Source organism: Lichenostomus cassidix, chromosome 2, assembly GCF_008360975.1.
Source record: "Lichenostomus cassidix isolate B80296 chromosome 2, HeHo_3.0, whole genome shotgun sequence".
NCBI lineage: Eukaryota > Metazoa > Chordata > Aves > Passeriformes > Meliphagidae > Lichenostomus > Lichenostomus cassidix.
The window spans coordinates 83,123,269-83,141,833 of record NC_139482.1 but is presented as its reverse complement, the minus strand read 5'-3'; the positions used below and the strand labels follow the sequence as shown (position 1 = coordinate 83,141,833).

General features: G+C 37.6%; 1 protein-coding gene and 1 non-coding gene across 10 annotated transcripts in view; both read left to right on the top strand.

Moving 5' to 3' along the window:
- COBL (cordon-bleu WH2 repeat protein) overlaps nucleotides 1-18,565 on the top strand; it is a 158,176-nt gene that overhangs the window by 49,551 nt on the left and 90,060 nt on the right. For 6 of the 9 annotated variants that reach the window (XM_085052221.1, XM_085052228.1, XM_085052220.1 and 3 more), the window contains 5 exons: nucleotides 1,637-1,847; nucleotides 2,550-2,778; nucleotides 4,899-4,943; nucleotides 7,267-7,361; nucleotides 10,704-10,787. In XM_085052221.1, the coding sequence (XP_084908347.1) occupies nucleotides 1,637-1,847; nucleotides 2,550-2,778; nucleotides 4,899-4,943; nucleotides 7,267-7,361; nucleotides 10,704-10,787 (664 nt within the window). The remainder of the gene's footprint in view (nucleotides 1-1,636; nucleotides 1,848-2,549; nucleotides 2,779-4,898; nucleotides 4,944-7,266; nucleotides 7,362-10,703; nucleotides 10,788-18,565) is intronic. The other 3 variants (XM_085052222.1, XM_085052226.1, XM_085052227.1) reach the window with 3 other exon arrangements.
- TRNAI-AAU (transfer RNA isoleucine (anticodon AAU)) lies at nucleotides 1,173-1,247 on the top strand. Its single transcript has one exon. It is a non-coding gene; the product is annotated as a tRNA-Ile (tRNA).

The window sequence follows — 18,565 nt, the reverse complement described above, 5'->3', positions numbered from 1 at the left end:
GTGCTCTCTATGTTAGCAATTGCCACAGTGCTCTGTTTTTTTGAAGCATCCTATACATATTAATGACATCTGTTTTCCTTATTTGATCTTCAGTCATCATCTCACTGTTTTCTTCTCTTTTCAGTGAGATTCTGTATTTCAAATTTTCCACGCTTACCTCTTTTCCAGCTCACACTGTATAACTCAGTTAAACTTGAAAAAGGTTACTGTAAAAAAGGTTCTTTCTCTTCTCTTGCATGGAAAGAGCTGTCACCTACCTGTTAATAAGGAATTGCTTTCATTTTCCATTTTTGTTGTCCTTGCCATTAGTCTTCCAGGGTTCTTCAACAACTTCGTGAGCAGCTGTTGGCCAACATACCCATAGAAAGCAGATTGGTGGCCCCCCACAGAGTAGTTTTGCATTTTGAAGGGTAATTCTTGAGGTACAGATGTAATGATGCTGGCTAATAACCTGGGAAGGATTTTATTTTCTTTGAATTTGCTCGAATTTTGAATCTGTATACAGTTTTTCCATTTTAAACATTAGAAGAGGTGCCAGTTCTTTTGGCAAATGTGCTGTCTATGCATTTATTTTCACTTCTGCCATTTTCTCTGATCCTGTGCTGAATTTCTGGGGGGAAGGCTGGGAAAATAAAAGAACCCTTCAGTACCATGGCAGAAGAGATTTTCTGGGGTGTGGGGGAGCACAGATTGTATCTGCTTACAATCTGTTTGATACTGTTAGGCAGTATCAAACTCCACTGAATATTGAGTTCTTGACACAAAATGGAGAGCCTCTGTGCAGAGGCATGAAATGAGAGGGACAATTGCTGTCTTAAACCTCATGGTTTAAGAATCATACTGCAGTAATTGTAACTGATAATGCAAATACTCAAAACCAGATGGTTTTGTACAGAGCTAACATCTTCACTAATATAAATATGGACAGGATCTCTTGTACTGGAAAATATTGCTGGTGTCAAATGGATTTGGAGAACTCAAAGTTGTAAGTTGGAAAAATAAACCCTGTCTACCATTTGTTCCAGATTTAAGTGCTCCATTGTGGGTTATATGGTTGTTCAAATCTAGGAGTTTACTGGACTGTGAGTTTATAAGTTATTAATATCTTGTCTTCACATTAAAGAACAGGATTTGAATTGGAGATTTTAATTTCTGGATTTAGTACATTATGAGGCCTAGGTTAGCTCAGTTGGTCAGAGCGTGGTGCTAATAACTCCAGGTTGTGGGTTCAATCCCCATATGGGCCGTTCACTTAAGGGCTGGACTTGATGATCCTTGTGAGTTCCTCCCAGCTGAGAATATTCTGTGATCTGTGGTCTGGGAATAAATAAGGTGCACTTTGTCTGCTCTTGGCTTATGTTTGTTAGTGCTATGATTGGCTCTGCTGTCTGCCTCAGAGTGAATAGTTAGTTCAGAGCTCATAAACAGACACTGAAGTGTGAATATATTTAATTCCCATCATTTTATCTGATCTGTTTAACATTTCAAAGCACTAACACTGTTGCCTCCCAGAGGTGGTTAACTAATGACACATACACAGCTTTTGCTGTCTTTTATCCTCCCATCTTAAAACTGAGGTAAATTTTGTAGCAACTGTTTTTTCTCTTGCTAACGGTGAATGTCTTCTTCCTTGTAGTAAAGCTGTGATGGATGTATTGGTTGATTTATGCAGCCAGTATCGCTTAAATCCATCCCAACATAGTCTTGAACTAAAGTCTTCTGGAACTCAACAAGTTCTGAGTTACAAGCCAAACACTTTGATAGGAGCACTGGATGTACAGACAGTACTTCTGAAAGAGAAGATTCCAGAAGAGAAGGCAAAGCGACCTCTGCCAAGGGTCCCTGAGGTCAGTACTCCGTAGGGCTAAAATGGTGCCATGAAATATCATTTCATTCCTATGATTTCAGTTCTTCCTATCTTTCCATCTTTAAACCAGATGGGGAAGACTTGGGATTGGATATAACCTGCTGTATACTACCTTAGCTGTTTTGCATGTAGATTGGCAGATGCTTGTCTAGGCATTTAGACAAAATGTTATGTTGCATGTGGTTGGATAGATGGAAATCTGAAGATCGGGGTGATTGAAAATTGCAGTAATGGCTGAAATGAGGGTTGTGAGGTTGTGTGGAGATAGTGTTTTGGTGATATTTTGTGTGCCACCTTCATTAAAGATACGGCAGAAGACTGGTCATTGGTTTCACAGTATAGTGAAGATTGAGTAGTCATTTTTCAAGTGTTTGCTGAAATTTTTTATTATTCTTAATAATTATATCTATTTATACTCTCCCACTTTTCAGAGTGGGACTTGTACACATTCGTGTTACATCTGCCTCCAATTCCTTTTCTTTCTTTGCATGTTTCTTGTGAATGTCTCCTTAGTGGAAGGGGAGGTCTGAGATTTTATTTTGTTAAATAATATTTTTTGCAATGTGGGGTAAGTTTGCCTAGGAATAGTCAAGACAATATGGAAATCTCCACTGTTTTTCTGATTGCAAGAGGGCCTATCCATTGCAGAAGGGAGACTGAGAGTTTGTGTTTGTTTCTGCAGAAATCTGTGAGGCTGGTAGTGAACTACCTGAAGACACAGAAGGCTGTGGTTCGAGTTAGTCCAGAGGTGCCTCTCCACAACATCATCCCAGCTATTTGTGAGAAGTGTGAAGTTAGTCAAGAGCACATTGTTCTTCTGCGAGATGGCATAACTGGGGAAGAGCTGGAGCTTACCAAGTCCTTGGAGGAGCTAGGGATAAAGGAGCTGTACGCCTGGGACAGAAAAAAAGGTGAGCCAAGATTGAAAGTGGTCACTGCAGGGTTATATGATGTGACAACAATATTATGGGCAACTTAAAAGCTTCTGTGCTGCCATTCTTTTGGGGTCCAGCTGAAGCAGCAGAGTGAGAGCTCAGTCTGGAGAGCAGCACGGGTTTGTTCAGTGAGCTGTGCCCAGAGCAGCAGCCAGGTCAGCAATGTGCCCAGCCGTCCTTGGTTGCTCTTGGGCCTTGCGCCAGGCTGGGCTGGACTCTGGCAGGGTGCAGGTTGGCCTGGGGCAGGGCAAAAGGAGGAGCTTTGCTATGCCCCAGAGCTGCTGTCGGTGGAGGTGTGCGTAATACAAGGGGCCTCAGCCAGGCAGAGTCTGTCACCTGCCTGTGCTGTGTGTTGGAGGGAAGGAAAGAAGAGACATGCAATAGTCATGGCAGCTGTGAAAGCTGAGAGGCACAGGCGACAGACCAGGGTTTATGAGAAACAGACTGGATAGGATCAGAGACGGTTCCTCCAAAGAGCGAAGTTATTGACGGTTTGGTGAAGAGGAGCTAAGAGGTATTTGTATTTAAAATTTTGTTCTCGTGTTTACCTGTCCTCACTTTCTGTTCTCATAGGTAAAATTGTAGTAGCAGCTTCCTAGAATTGAGTTTTATCCGCCTGATTATGTATTCAAATGGCACAATTATATGATGTGCTTTAAAATATACCTGCTTTAAAAATACACATTGACAAGCACTACTTCCTTTGAGGTCAGAAAGTGATATTCATTAAAATTGTCTCCTGCAGTTTGACTCAATCGGTATCGCTTCCAGCACAGTAAATGTCCTTATTTATTGTTTAGATAACGCCATTCTTGTAGGTGCTGAGCTGTAGGCTTATTTTTTATTTATAAAATTATTTATTTATGTTGACATTCTGTCTCTTCTTTCCAACTCTTTGATAAGTGACAGTTCTACCTCTGTGCGAGTCAAATTTCAGTGAGTTTAGACATCTAAGTAAATGAATTTTCTTTTGAATTGTTAGGATGTTCCAAAAAGAGGCTGACAACATGTCATAACTCAATTGCATGTTAGTTTTTTTCAAGACATGTTTACTGTAATTAAGCTAAACCATTTTGGGGCAACATATTGAACATGGAATGTATTCAACAGGATTCATTCCATTAAATTCAGGGACAACTTGTGTAGTAATTATCCTAAGCCTTCATTAAAGTCTTTCCTTCCTAATGAAAGTGATGGTGTGTATGCTGATGCAGTATTGGTCCTCGAATTTGTTTTTAGCCTATACAATCAAAACAAAGACTTTACTACAGGCTGGGATTATAGCAGCAAAATATCACAGAATCACAGAATATGCAGAGTTGGAAGGGAGCCACGAAGGTCTACACATCATAGTGTGGTGCTCTCTACATCAGCTTTTATTTTCATATTCTATTCTTTTTTAACCTTTCAGTATACCTTTCTTTTCATTATGATAAAATCCCCCTGATTCTGAGGATAATTCAACCTTTTATGCTTTCCTCTTACTCTGTCCCATGGTGTCTGAGAAAACCAGTAAATGTACATAAAATTTACAAGAATTTTTCCTTTGTTTCAGCAAATTCCTTCTTCAATGTTTTCATTTGTAATCTCTAAGCGGAACAAACCCATTGGTTTGTGGGTTATCTGTGACAAGTCACAGTTGGTCTGTGACTTGTGCATTGAGTGGGTATCTAGCCTGTTTAGTTTTAGAAAACAGATTTTCTAAATGCATTCCCACTAACAAGTAAGGCACCAGAGGTGCTGAAACCTGTAGGCTGTGCTTGTGAGAGTAGATTCTAGAAAAACTCATTCTTTCCTTCCCTGAAACAGAAAACAGCAAGAGCTGAAGGATTATTAAAAGAGAAGCTCTGCTGCCACCTGCTTACTTAATTTGATTTAGCAGTTTAAGCAGCTTCATGAGTGAATCAGGAATTAATACAAATGCAGCTAAACTGCTTCAGCAGCAGCTCTGCATGTCTGTTGTCAGTCAACACTTTTTTCTGTAATGCTTAGGAAAAAGGGTGCTAGGACCAATTAATGAATATTGTGCCTTACAAGGCTATATATAAGAACTTTAATGTGTTTTCTCTTACCCTTTCATTGCCTGCTTTTTCCAGTTCCTCCATCAAAAACTCAGTCTGAACCTTCTCTGAACTATAGAGGTACTGTACAATTCTGCTGAGGGAAAGCTTTACTCTCTGTTTAACTCTTTCACTTCACTCTATGTTTAATGCGTGTTCAGTAGATAGATCTTTAAAAATGTCGAGTAAAATGCCATGGAGAAGTGAGCTGGTTTTCATCTGTGTTGTCTTTCAAAAGTATTGCTTACATGTCTTGTGCTTCTGCTAAGAACAAACACACTTCCATACTGTTTCTTCAGTAATAGCCATTAAAATGCCAGCAAGTAACAAATTCTGCCATTTAACTGTTTTGTGGTGTGGTATGTCTCTATACAGATTCCAAGCCTGTTCAGTTTACCTAAATCATGATTAATTAAATATCAGAATTACTAAAATTTTGGAGGTCTCTTGGGTTCAAAATCTATTTAGCAGCAGAGGCAGAATATTGTGATTTCTGTGAGATCTTCCACTTATTTCAATTTACATGCAGCAAAGCATTTTAATATCAAATGTATATATACAGATTGGGTAACTGAATAGATGCTGACTTTTGAATTGTTACAGTAGTTGAGGTTGGATTAGATTATTGGTGCTTCTGCTTGCAGTCAAATAGAAAATGTGTGTATTTAGTATATCCTTTTCCCTGTTGAGTCTATTTTAATACATTGCTTACATTAATGATCCTCAAGAAAGGTATGGTTGATTTCTAACAAGCTTTACTTCTTTGCATTGCAAGTAGACACAACATAATCAAAGTAAAAATGGAGAATTTATTAAAATTTTTACGAAGGAATACCACCTTGACAGCCATCGAGCAAATCTTAGCTCATGGCCTCTTGGCTTTACTAATGCCAGTACTATTCCCCCTAATCCTCTGTCATTACTTGCTGTGGCTTCCTCTTTTATGGAGTTTAATACTAGATGAAATGTCTACTGTATTTATTTAAGAAAAAGTTATACAGTTTAATAAAGACTCATTATTTTGATACTATATGCTGTACTTAAATCCCAATTTAAAGTTCAGTGACAATGTTGATCAGCTGTTGTGTTAGCCATTCTGCAGCATTGTTTGTAGCTGAAGACTGTGTGAATAAAGGAGTCATAATCCATATCTTGTCATAGCCCAGTCCCAAGCAAGAAACCAGCATAGGTAGTACTTAGTGTTTAAGAAAAGTATTAATTCATTACTGTATTTGTTTGCAGTGCACTTGCTGCCTTTCTTAAGGATAATTTCTCCGTGTTTTTCTTTGGGTTCATTGTATGTGTTTAACACCTAACACATGAGATTGTTTATATGCAAAAGGGATGTATGTGAAAATCACTTTGTGTGTTATGCAAATAAGTTTACAGGAGTCCTGGGATGAGGTTTTTTTGGTGAAGTAAACCTTTATTTTGTGTCAACAAGCAAGTAATTTTGAATTTTCTTTTTAATAATTATTAAGAAAATATTTACAAGGGAAAGTATTTTATTTTTCTGTGAACTAAACTTTTTGAATGCTAGTGGAATACCCTAATGTGCTTGGAATCAGGAGGAAGGATTTATAGCATTATGCAGAGGCCATTTAAAACAAGTGGGAGCGCTTTATCATCTGTGTAGTAAATGGGTGATGTTGTTTCCTGTAATGCATGAGTGTCATTTTGCTCATCCAGTTTGTGGATGAGAAACTGAAGGGGGAAATTGAGGGGATACTAAATGGTGTGAGAGCTCATAACAACTTCTTAAGCAGGTTCAACGAAGACACATTTGAGCTCTTATAGCCTGAAATACCTATAAACTCCCCTCCTTTTCCACCTGAAATAAAAGCACCAAGATAAGACAGATGACCACACCAGCTAGTTTAAGTTCTAAGGAGAGCCCTGTTTCCAAGGGGAAACTCTTTTTTCTCTTTGTAGAGCTTTATCCAAATTACACATTGAGAAGCTCTAATTTAACTTCACAATATTAAGTCATACCTGTGAATTGTTATAGACATCCACCATTATGCATTTTTTAAGTGTTTGGGGTTTTTTAGTATTAGTATTACAGTGCTCTGTGAGATTTAAGTGATACATCTAACAAGCATTTTTGAAGTCAAGCAATTTGCTCATGTTTTGCCTTTTAATAAGGGTTACTGGATTATGATTGAAAACTCAGCGCAGTTTGTGACATTATTCCTATTGTCTCCATCAGATTCTAGAGCATACTCAGAACAAATAAAAGTTTGATGACAAAATAAGGGCAGGATCTGGCAGTTACTTAGATCATCTAATCCATAATATCTCCAGCTCGTAAAAATCCAGAATTAATCCAAGATGTTTTAAAATACTCATCTTCTGAACCTTTATTTCAAAAATTTAACAACTATTGCATTAAAATTTGTTTCAGAACCAAATCGAAAGGCTTCAGTAAGCAGTGATGCAATAGAGAAAGAAAAAACAAGACTTTTGGGATTGTTTAATGCTGATAGAAGAAGCAGCAAGGTAAGTGTTCAGCAGGGTACTGCTCACTAAAGAGAATTTATTTCTTTCCAGATCTCTTATGTCTGTGGGTGCTGGCACTTGTTTTGCCTGCCTTCCTTTTCCTTCCAGTCTGTTAACCATGTGTGATCAGTGCAGCCTGGTGAAGATACCAGCAGCTCATTGAAGGAGTCAAGGATGTTGACCATTTACTTCTTTCTTTATTTTTTTTTTAATGCTGTGAGTTCAGTAGATGTTAAAAAAGGGCAGTAGTTACAAGCAATCTATGTCTGCTTTTTACTAGTGCTCACATTATAAAATGCATTTATGAAATAACTGATGTAATATAGAACAATTAAATTATCGTCGGTGTGTCTTATGACCTCTTCTGTGCACGGGTGATAATTTCCTTTTAAGCATTTATACCTCCTGGAAGCTCTGTGCAGTCACACTATTGCCATCTCCAAGTCTGTAAAGCCAATAAATCAGGTGTAGAAGAAACAACTTGCAATACTGAACTGAAGGATCGGTGTCTGCTGGGGTACACACTAAGTGTTTTTACCTTTGTTTGTGTTCTTGAACTGGAAAATTTAGGAAAGAAATTTTGTATGAAATAATTATGTTGAGATGCACTTATGAAGAATATCTCATTTATCACAGGAATAAAATACAGAATAACTTTCTGACTCAAAAACATAAAAAAAAAAACCGGTCTTTTAACTTCATAGTTTTTGCATTCATCGCTAAAAATATTAGTGTCAACTGATTTTGTTTGTAAAGTATTTAATACTCTAGGATGTCAGAGGAAAAAGGGAAACTTCTTTTTTCTAGTTTAAAGAACCCTCCAGGGCTCTTGGAGTGGAATTATAAAATGTGTGTCTGATTAACTGGCAGTAAGAAACATTTGCTTGTTAATGAACTGATGTTTTACTTATTCAGTCTTCTCAGTCACATTCTCGAAACTGTGAAAACTGTTCAAAATCTCTCATAGTTCTCTGCCTTTTTGTTCATGATCAAACTTGTAGTGCTTTTGCTAGGGAATAGATTCTTTTATGTACATTGTGAATTACCGTGTTAGAAAACACTGTTTCTGTCATAGATGCTGAACTATACTTAATATCTTATAAGGGACACATGGAAACTATTTTATAAGATAAGAAGTCAGTCACTTTCAGAGTGTTTTTCCACTGTTAAAAAATACTTCCTATTTAGAAGGGAACAAAAGTGTAACTGGAGTGATAATGCTGTATCTGCTCCCAAGAATCAAGCAAACAAGGGAGCTCAGCCAGAGCCTCTAGAGCTCGCTGTGGGGCTGTAATTCCTCTGGAAGAGCCAAACACATTACAGCATGCAGTTTCTGCATCGTACTTTGTACTCTCATTCCGTTTTACTGAACTTGGATATGAAATCTGTGTTCTTGCAGTTCTAACTCCTGAAGCAGATCAGTTTTAACTTTTAAAGTATTAATGCTTACAACCTTAGAAAAAGTTGCTATGAAGCATCCTAATTCAGTGGTTACTGCAGTGGGTTTCTCACAGCAGAGTTGGAAATGTGTTCAAAGATTGCAAGCTCCTCTCTGTTTTTGTCTTCTCTTTTTCTTGCTTTTTAATCAAAGCAAAGGAGGTGATACTCTAAGTTTTTTAAAATACAAATTTTAATAGGTGCTAAGGATATTGAGGATTAATTAAATTCAAAATAGTATTTCACCTGGGCAAAAGGAACTGTACAAACAAGTAGGAGAAACAGCTTCTAAGTCTGAGCAAAATATCTAAGTCTTTCTTGCTTCTAGTTCTGACAAGGTAATTGATTTTTCTTGGTGATTTCTTTCTTGGACACTTGCTTTCAAATGGCGATTGCTCTGTAGCAAAAGAAACTAAATCAGTCACTTTGTCTAGTAGCAAGGAAGTCGCTGTTGCCTTTTTAATACAAACCCCTGGGAATTTGAAACACAATAGATGGAAGAATTACTGAAAACTGAAGAATAGCACAGTACACAGGAACAAGCAGGTGTTAACTAGGCATAATATATCTGACTTGCTGTTGTGAAAGATTTCTAACCAAAACAGCAGTGAAACTGCTGAACAGACCTAGCAGAATGAGGGCAAATTAATAAAGTTCTTTTAATAAAAAGGTAGGTTTATGAAGGGATTAGATGATGGGATGCCTTGTGATTTCAGAGAACCGGAATCAAAACCCTAGGGTGACCAAACTCTGCTCCTTATGGCTATTTTTACTTTTTTACTCCCCCACAAGGCTTAAGTTTGTTCTGCATTTTTATTTTTTGCTTGTTTGTTTGTTTGCATTATGATTTTCAGTGGTGGAATGTGTGTGTGTGTATCTAGTCATGCACAGTCTCTATTTTGGAACTATTTGATAGGAAGAATTGTTCAAAGTCCTGCGCAGCAGTAGGACTGCAGACTTTGCAGGCATTTGCAAGGGGAAGGCAATTTCTTTTGCAAGGGAAGAAGAGTGTCAGCCTGTGTTGCAAGCTGTACTGGATCAGGTGTCACTGCACACTACAGGCCTACGCTCAGATTTCCATGCCCATGCACATGCTTTCTCTTTCAGCTGGCTCACTGAGAGCAGTAATTGTGGTATGACAATACACCAGCTCTAACTTTGCTGGAAAAAACTTTCCGTTATATTGAAAACACCATGACACAGAATGAAGGCAAAGTCCTATTCTTGTGGCCAGTACAAATTTGTTAAAAGTATTTCTTTGGTTAACTTTGTACAGGCAGGCTTAATGCCAGATCAGGTATCATCTTGTTCTCTCCATTCTAATTTTATGCTGGATCAGTTACCCTCTGTTCTCCTGCAGCTGGCATAAAAAACATAAAGGTGGCATGAACTCCATTTCTTTTTGATGTTAAATGTAGTCATGTGCCTGAGGCTAAATCCAGATCAAATTGGCACTGCTAAACAATCCAGTAAAGCAGAGGTGCTATGCAGACAATCATGGGATCTAGGCTTAAGTAAGGAATATGCTACTGCACAGGAACAGTTCCTTTATGGAGAAATGGCAAGGAAGGAGCTCCCTGCTTGTTCCCTTGTGTCTGTGGGTATAGCAGAGACTAGTGGTTTGCTCCCTGATATTACAGGTATTAGTTACTCCCTATTTTTATCCTTGCCTAAGAATTTTGTCTTTGCATTCTTGTTCTTAAATCTTTTTGCTGATGGATTTCTCAGTTCCTTGCCTACATGAAAGAATTTTGCAGGGTCCTTCAGAGTTTCTCAGCAATGAGGTCCAGCACTACTAGGAAGTTTGTGTCGGTTCTGTGATGGGGTTTGGTATTTTGCTCTGGCATGTTTTTGCAGTTTTGTTTCCTTTGCTGCTGCTGTGTAGGACACTTGTTTGTGTTGCAGACAGAAGAATGCTTGAGGATGAACAGAGATTGTGGTGAGGAGGATGTTTTTAGTTCTGCATCTACAAGTGAAGGAAGCTTGGATGTAAGTACTAACACAGCTTGTAGATGCTATTGCATTCTTATTAGATCCTGCAGTTTGAATTAACCAGAAACCACTGCTGTTCCTGATGCTTAGCCAAGTAGAAGTAGAAATAGCTTGTGCTTTAGCAGGCTTCATTGTGTGAGTGCATATTTTGCATATCTTCATAAAGTCAAAATGCAATGCATTATCTTCAAATAAAACTTGCTAGCTTCACTACAAATAAAGTTTCTTTCAATGTTGAATTCTAAGCAGTTGTGAGAAAGAAGAGCATAGGTGTTGTGATATGCAGGGACAGCACTGCATGATGCAAGAGAATGTTTGCCTTACCAATGATACTGAAAGGGTGCTTTTCTTATAAAACCATGCCTTTTCATCCCTGTATCTGACTTTTGCAGCATGGCAGCAATCTATTTATTTCCTAAGGAGCTTGGGGGTGAAGTGTAAACACTGGAAAAAACAGACAGGATTTTTATTAAGTACTTCAGTCGGGTTTGGGGTACTAAAATCCTGTGAACTACATTTAGAAACTTTTTTGGGTGACTGACAGCCTACCACTTTATGAGGATCTAAATAGGAAGGTATCAGATTAGGAAGTGTGAATCCTGAATATTTTCTAAGACAGTTCTGGTGAACAGTAATCATAATAAACAGCACGTCTTTTTATTACTTTTTTAAATTACTTGTCATTTTGTTATCATATTTTCAAAACCTGGAGAAGACTCTGATGATGTGATAGAAGCCTGAACTGTGAGGTTCAGCTCTGAATCCCCTTTCATAAACAGATCTTTGGAAAAGGAGCGTGAATCTGCAAAATATCAAACTCACTAGCCACAAAGAAGGGTGACAGGAAATGGTAGAAAAAATGGAGGAGTAAGAGAAGAAATCGCAGATAAAAAGAGGAACATAAAAGGAGTCCAAAAGGAGAAATAGATAAAAATTGATGGGCTGTGAAGTGTAAAAACCAAAGTGCCAATCCATGAAGATTTCATAATAAAAGATTACTGAAATTGGAAAGCTGCTTATGATACTAAAAATTTGGGCAACACTGTAAAGATGAATAGATCAATAGATCTCTCTTAATAGAAGTCCTAGAAGAGAGTGATTATGTGTAATTGAAATAAACTTAAGTAAAAGTATAGAAAAAGCATCACAAGTTCTGCCAAAATAAAATCATTTTGTGGTTTGTATTCACTGCCTTTATAAATTAATCTCAATATCTTGATACCCAAGTACTCAAAAAGAAAGGAGGAGGAAGATAGGAATTACAAGTGACAATATGATGGTAAAGGTGTGTGGTGCTTTCCTCAGAAGAGAGATATCACGTTATTTTTTAGGGAATTTTATAGGAAAAATTTTGCATTAATATTTTTTTCCTCTAACATTGATGAAAAAAGTTTTCAAAACTGTTTTGAACATGTAACTGTCTTCTAAAGGTGCAGGTCATAGGGAGAAAAGGGCTCTTGAAGAGGTAAAAATGTTTTCTTTTTATTCAGTTAAATGAGCATGTCAGGGATTTAATTTTTTTTCTAATTTCTTCTTAAAAGGAATTAATGTTGAAGAACAATGTAGCCCTTATTCGGTGTTTATGTCTTTCACTTCTAGTTTGACATCTGTATTTGTGTGAGCACCAGTCCTGCTAAGACATGAGCACATAGTTAAATGAATGTGTTGACATAGTTCCATTGAATTAAGTAGTATTCTGTACAAGCTTGTAGGTGTATTAAATAAGTCTAACAGATTCACTCAGCAGTGCAGAAGGTCCATTCTTTCAAGAGGCTAGATGGGCTTCCAGAGGTTAGATGGGCTTCAAGAAGTTCAACAATTTTGATGCCTTAGGTGAAAAATTCTAAAATGTTGCAAACTTGGTGTAGATAGTTGGCATAGATAACTTGTATTAAGATAATATTTGAGTGGAAACACCAGTGAAAGCACTTCATAATTTTAGAAGTTCAGCTTAGCAGTTCCTTATAGACTAGATTTGAGACCCTCAATCATTCTGAGTGATTTGTTATTGTGCTTGTTCAAAAGATAGCTCGTTTACTTCAGTGGAACTAAATATCCTTATTCCGACTAAGTGGGTATCTTACATGACCATATATGTAAAATATGTATGTAGAGATCATTATATAGAGGTTTCATTGCTGAGATAGGACTGTTGGCAAAATGTCATCCAGTAGAGGCTTCCTCTTTTGCAGTTACCTCAGGTCTGGTTTCTAGTACTGTTTTGGGTCATCTGAAAGTATTTTGCTTTTGCTGTGTGGGAACCAAGGCAGTTTCAGTTTTATTTCTGAAAGAAAAATATCTTGCCATTGCTTTCAGTACAGTACGAGGAGTTACACTGACAGGATCAAGAAAATTTTTCTTGCCTGTAATGAAATAGTTTATTCATGAAATACTACCAAGGTAAAGGTATGAACTTTCGTATGCTTAGCTTAAATCCTTTTCTCATTATTGTGTGGTGCTGATGTGCACTGAATTGTAGGGGGAAAAAAAGTAGTGATTCTGTTCTGGGTATTGATTTGGAGTTGGTTTGTTTCTTTTTTTAAACTGGGCAATGTGAAGCAATGGAATAAAAGAGTAAGAAATAACTTAAGTGTTCAAGCACAAGTTATACTCACTTCTTAACCACCAAACCATTCTCAGTGCCATATTTATCCAATTATTGGAATTACTAATGCCTGTAACAATGCTTAGACTCGATGATGAAGAAGCAGATTTTCAAAGTCAAGATGGCAAAGACAACACTTATGCTTGAGGTGAAAGGACATTTTTTCACAGTATCAGCAAAATTAAAGGTGAAAAACCAAAAATTTTTTAAGAGATTAGAGAGAGTGTGTAGAAATGCAAGAAAAGACTTCTCCATGAAAATCCTCAAAGTGCAGCAGTTCATTACACCACACATCAGTAAAGAACATGAAGCAGAAATCCTTTCCTTTAATCTGAGAAGAAAAAAAATCAGTTTTGTGCTAAGCAGATGAGTTTTATAGCCAGGTTAACCTTCTACAGATCAAGTGCTGTTGAAATACACGACATACAGATAAAACAGTTGGAAGTTGCAGCACAGTTAGCTATATTCAGCTTTTTCTGTGCCGAAGGCAGACTTGTCAGAGCTGGAGTTCAGAACAGCTGGAAAGAAAAGGGAACTTGAGTCATTTCAGCCGCTTGGTGTCACTGTCCTCATAGAAACAATTGATCAAGATAAAACACAGTATTTGGAACACAGTACTAAAATTAGCTGGTTTTATTTTTGGGGCCTTTTTTTCATAAATCAAGAGTGAAAAAACACATCCCAAGTGCTGAACCATGTGTAGCTCTGATGTGGACTTTGTTTGTGTAATATATCAGCTTGGGAAAAAGTATTTAGAAGTACAGCCAGGAACACTTATCGGAGGTTTTGAAACTTCAGCACAAAGTCTTATCACACAAGGCTTCTTTAGTTCAAACAGGGTTTCAGCAGTGCAATGTTGGAGGATTTTCATCAGCACTTCATCAACATCATTTTTAAAATACCTAGTTTTCAGTGTATGTCAGAATGTAGATTTTGGCCATAACAGAATCAATTCATTGTATGAAGCAGATAGTTCAGTAGTTCTCTGCCTTATGAGTCTGTCATGTTATGATTCTATATGTTTATATGCAAAACTACGAGAGGAAAAGAAACATCTAATTTAAGATACCAAACAGTTATCAGATATGTTTAGGGTATGTGTGTGGGATTTAGTTGGTTTTTTTTTTTAATTTCATAGTGCTTTATTTCATAGTTTATTTCATAGTCCTGTATAATTGCAAGATTATGCTCCAGTAGAAAAGTACCGTGCTAATATTTGATGAAAGTCATCAAGAGTTCTGGTGCATTAGTAATCTTGGCAATCACTTCTTAAGTGATTAATAAACTCTTTTCCATATAAAGCCTTTTAAAACACACATGATTTACCTCTTCAGACCCTTGTTCTCTGACTCTTATGCCCTCATTGATGGCAGGAGTTACACCATTCATGATAGACTTTCTCAGTTCAGAGGGATTGGAAAGAAGGATCAAGTGCAGTTTGGTGAATGTTGTTTCTCTTCAACCATGTCAGGTCCCAGGTGATCAGGTAATGCCCTTTCCTGCCAAGGATTTCATGTTACATAGGCAGGTACTGTTTAGGGCAATAGGAATGAGAATACTGCTCATGTCATCTAAATTGAAGTTAACAGCCATCCACATTTAATATTTGCTTGTGTTTTACAATCATATTTGCTTTAAATTCCTGGTTTCATGTTCTCTCTTCTTGGTCTCCTGACAATACTTAGGGTGTGTATATTTGTAATTAGCAGGGACAAATCCTTTGATAGTTATGTAGCATTTTGTACAGTTAGAGCTATCTATCTGCACTGTCCAAGATGAAGGTTGTGATTTGACCTTTAAACAATTTTGCTTAGAGTGATTTTGTTTTCAAAATACAAACCTCAACAAACTGAGTGTGGAAAGTTGTCTAAATACTGCAGTTTACAGGTTCGTTCCCCCAGTCTTTCATTAAAGGGTGCCTGTAAGCCAGAAGTTAGATGCCAGAGGATGGTACTAGGGAAGATATAGTTATAAATATTTTCATTTGTACAACTGTTCACATGATTAGAAGAAAAAGAGATATATTAAATACCATTTATCTAAGGATACTAGAGTTCACCATCACAGTAGAGTTAGTTTTATTTTGATAGCCTGTGATACACTATGGAAAAAAAATCATTACTGTTAACTTGCCTTGGTAAGACAAAAGGTTTGCCCAAGGCTTTTGTTGGCACTGAGAGAATTTCAGTAGGTAGTAAAGATGCCAGTGATCTTGTCTACTGAGGGCAGGACAGGAAGAATGTGCTTTATATATAGCAATAGAAATTTAACTTAGACACAAGAGGGAGAAAAATATGACTGCATGGAAATTTTACAGGGGAGCATGTTATTAAAATGACTGTGCAATCCTTATTGTCACCTAACCTGCAGAAGCTCCTGTCTCAGAGCAGAGTTATAGATTAAGCGGACGATGGAGGTGCCTTTCAGCCAGACTGTGGCTGCTGAAGAGATGCACCTTTTGTGGTGTGCACTTACAGGATATTAACTGTCTTCACTCATGTGAATCATAGATGGTTTTGCATATTATAGTATCTTTAGATTTTTCTTACAGTATGTGATAGCAGAAGGCAAGGGCTTGAAACAGTGGCTGCCTGCCACCACCAGACGTCAAGTTTTTGCTCCAAAATGTGGTGTTACTAGACCTCTTTAAAGAAAAGGTCCTTGGATTTAGTGAAAAAAAAAATCATCTCAGAACCAGCTGAACTACTCTGGCTAAAAAAAAAAAAAAAAAAAAAAAAAAAAATAGCCCGAGGCAGACACCTGGAATGGAAAGTCTCAGCATCCATGGTTAAAGCATGGTGAAGTTACAAGCTATTAAAAACAGTATCTGGTGAAGAGACATGTCGGCTGACCCCTGTTCTGTCTGTGCTGCTTAGCTTGTACTTGCCAACTGCATGCATTCAAAAATCACTTGTCAGCTCTTGCCCTCACCACACAAAAGTGGCTTAAGATCATGAGATTTGAAAAGAAATCATTAAGGGTGGACTTCCCTCCTTTTGACTTCTGAGTGTTAGGTTTGTAGAAGTCACATTTAAGCTTCTTTTTTGTGACCATGAAAGTTTTATTTAAAAAAAAGAAATATTATCAGGTAGTCAGTGGTTACCAGGACCTGTATCTTTATTTAGAACTGCGTGGTTCAGAGTTAAATCATCACAACTCACGGTATTCAAGTTGTTGCTTTTAAAAAGACAACTTGTAATCTTCAGTTCCTGCAGTGGTTTTAGCAGGATATCTTGAAGGAAATATTGTCAAGAAACAATCTGAGATAAACACAGAGAAATTGATTAAATCAAATCAAAAGGGCTTGAGCTAGGTTGTATCTGCAAAAGGAATTGGGTACAACTATGCCTGGCAGTGCCTGTTTTAAATACCTGACAGTGTGGGCGTCTGGACACTGAATCTAAGCAGCTGAGAGTCAGATTTCTCGAGTTTTGAAGCTACTAAGATCTTCACAGCAGAAGTTGCTTGTTAAACTCTTCCCATCTGTGTCTGTTACCTGCCTCTGCTCAAGATTCAAAGCTCAAACCAGCTACTAGATGCATGTATTTAAAACTTTTACTCTAGAGCAATACCACCTACCACTGTTGTCCAAAATGTGAGAGAACTAAGTCCTCTTTTTTGCCTTTAGAGATATCAGCATCAGGAAATTATTTCCTCCTTTGCAAAAAAAACCTCAAAATACTTACTGGGCTGGAGACTGCCTGGAACAAAGCTGTGAGGTATTCTTGATGTGGGAAGCACCCTTTTGTAAAAATACCCAAATATTCAGTGACTCAGAGAGCAAGAGCAAGCTTAACTATTCAGACCAGTAGTGAAATAACTTAAGTGCAGTGGCAGCTCTGGGTTCCAGTGCCAGCGCCAGAGATGTTTTTCTGTGTTTTATGCTAAGCAGATGTTACATCCAGCAAGTAAGTAGTCACTAAAGCTAGAACTGGAGGAGCCAAATGGCTTCCTGCCCAGATGAATGCCCTAATCTCAATCTCTTTTTAGCTAAACTCATGTTCATGTCCTTGAACAGAGAACAGTCTTGCTCTCCTCAGCTAGACAACAGTTTTGGACCTGGATTTACCCTGCTCTTACTGAATCACTGAACTTGGGGCAGGACAAGGGGTAAATGCCATAGCTGCCTTTTCAGGCAGTTGCATTTTTGTGAAGCCCAGTTGCTTAGCTGTGCTTTAAACACACCTATTGGATCAGGCCCCTTGGCTGATAAAGAAGGAGAGATTTGCACGTTTTATGGATCCTGTTGGAATTTAGGCAAGAGGTTAGAAGCATAGTTTCTCCACAGTTTTCATGCTCAGCATGCCCAGAAGCAGGATTCAGGCACCAAAATGGGAGTAAGCCTGTCAGAAGGATGTGTGTTAGGTTTATTGATGGGAAAGCATAAACCATTGTGATTTAGGGAGGCACAACCTAACAGGAGCACGCTAAGTTAGGCTTGCGTGTGGCAATTTCAGACCTGGGCTGTATGGCATCGTTCTCTACACAGTGATGTACCCAGTCAGTCTGGCGTAAGTTGGCTCAGATATCTCTCTTGGATGTTTAATTAAGACCTGGTGACACGCCCTTAACCACCCAAATCCTTTTATGTCTGATTCATCTTTTGTTACTGATTTCACTGAAAAGTTCTGAAGTTAACTCACTAAAAAAAAAAAATAGAATAAAGCAGCAGCTAATAAGACCAATGGCTTTTAATTTGCATTAATGAAAGCACATTAAAAAATACCCAAAGACAAACTCAAATTCCATTTGAGATTTTTCTAGTGACATGTCAACCACTCAGGCTTTGCTTTCTTGGTAATTAATATTACCAGAACCCCTTAATAGTCTATAATAGCCTTGTAATTCACATTTGGTCATAACACATTCAGCATATTGTTCTTAGTGGCAAGCATACAGTGGTGTGGAAAATACCACCTTTAAACAAAAGTTTATACCAGGATCAGGGTTTTCACAACTGGATAAGCAGAGATGCGGTTCCTTAAAAAAGTCTTTCACATATTTCTGTGTACATAAAATACTTTCTTGTTTAAGTTTGGGATGGTCAGGGAATTATTTACTCCACTGAAAAGTACTTTTTTAAAATGTTATTTAATGTTAGATATCCAAAATATTTCTTGTTAGGCTTTCCAGTGGTAACAACTGTAGTGAAAGGATTAGCATGTATTTA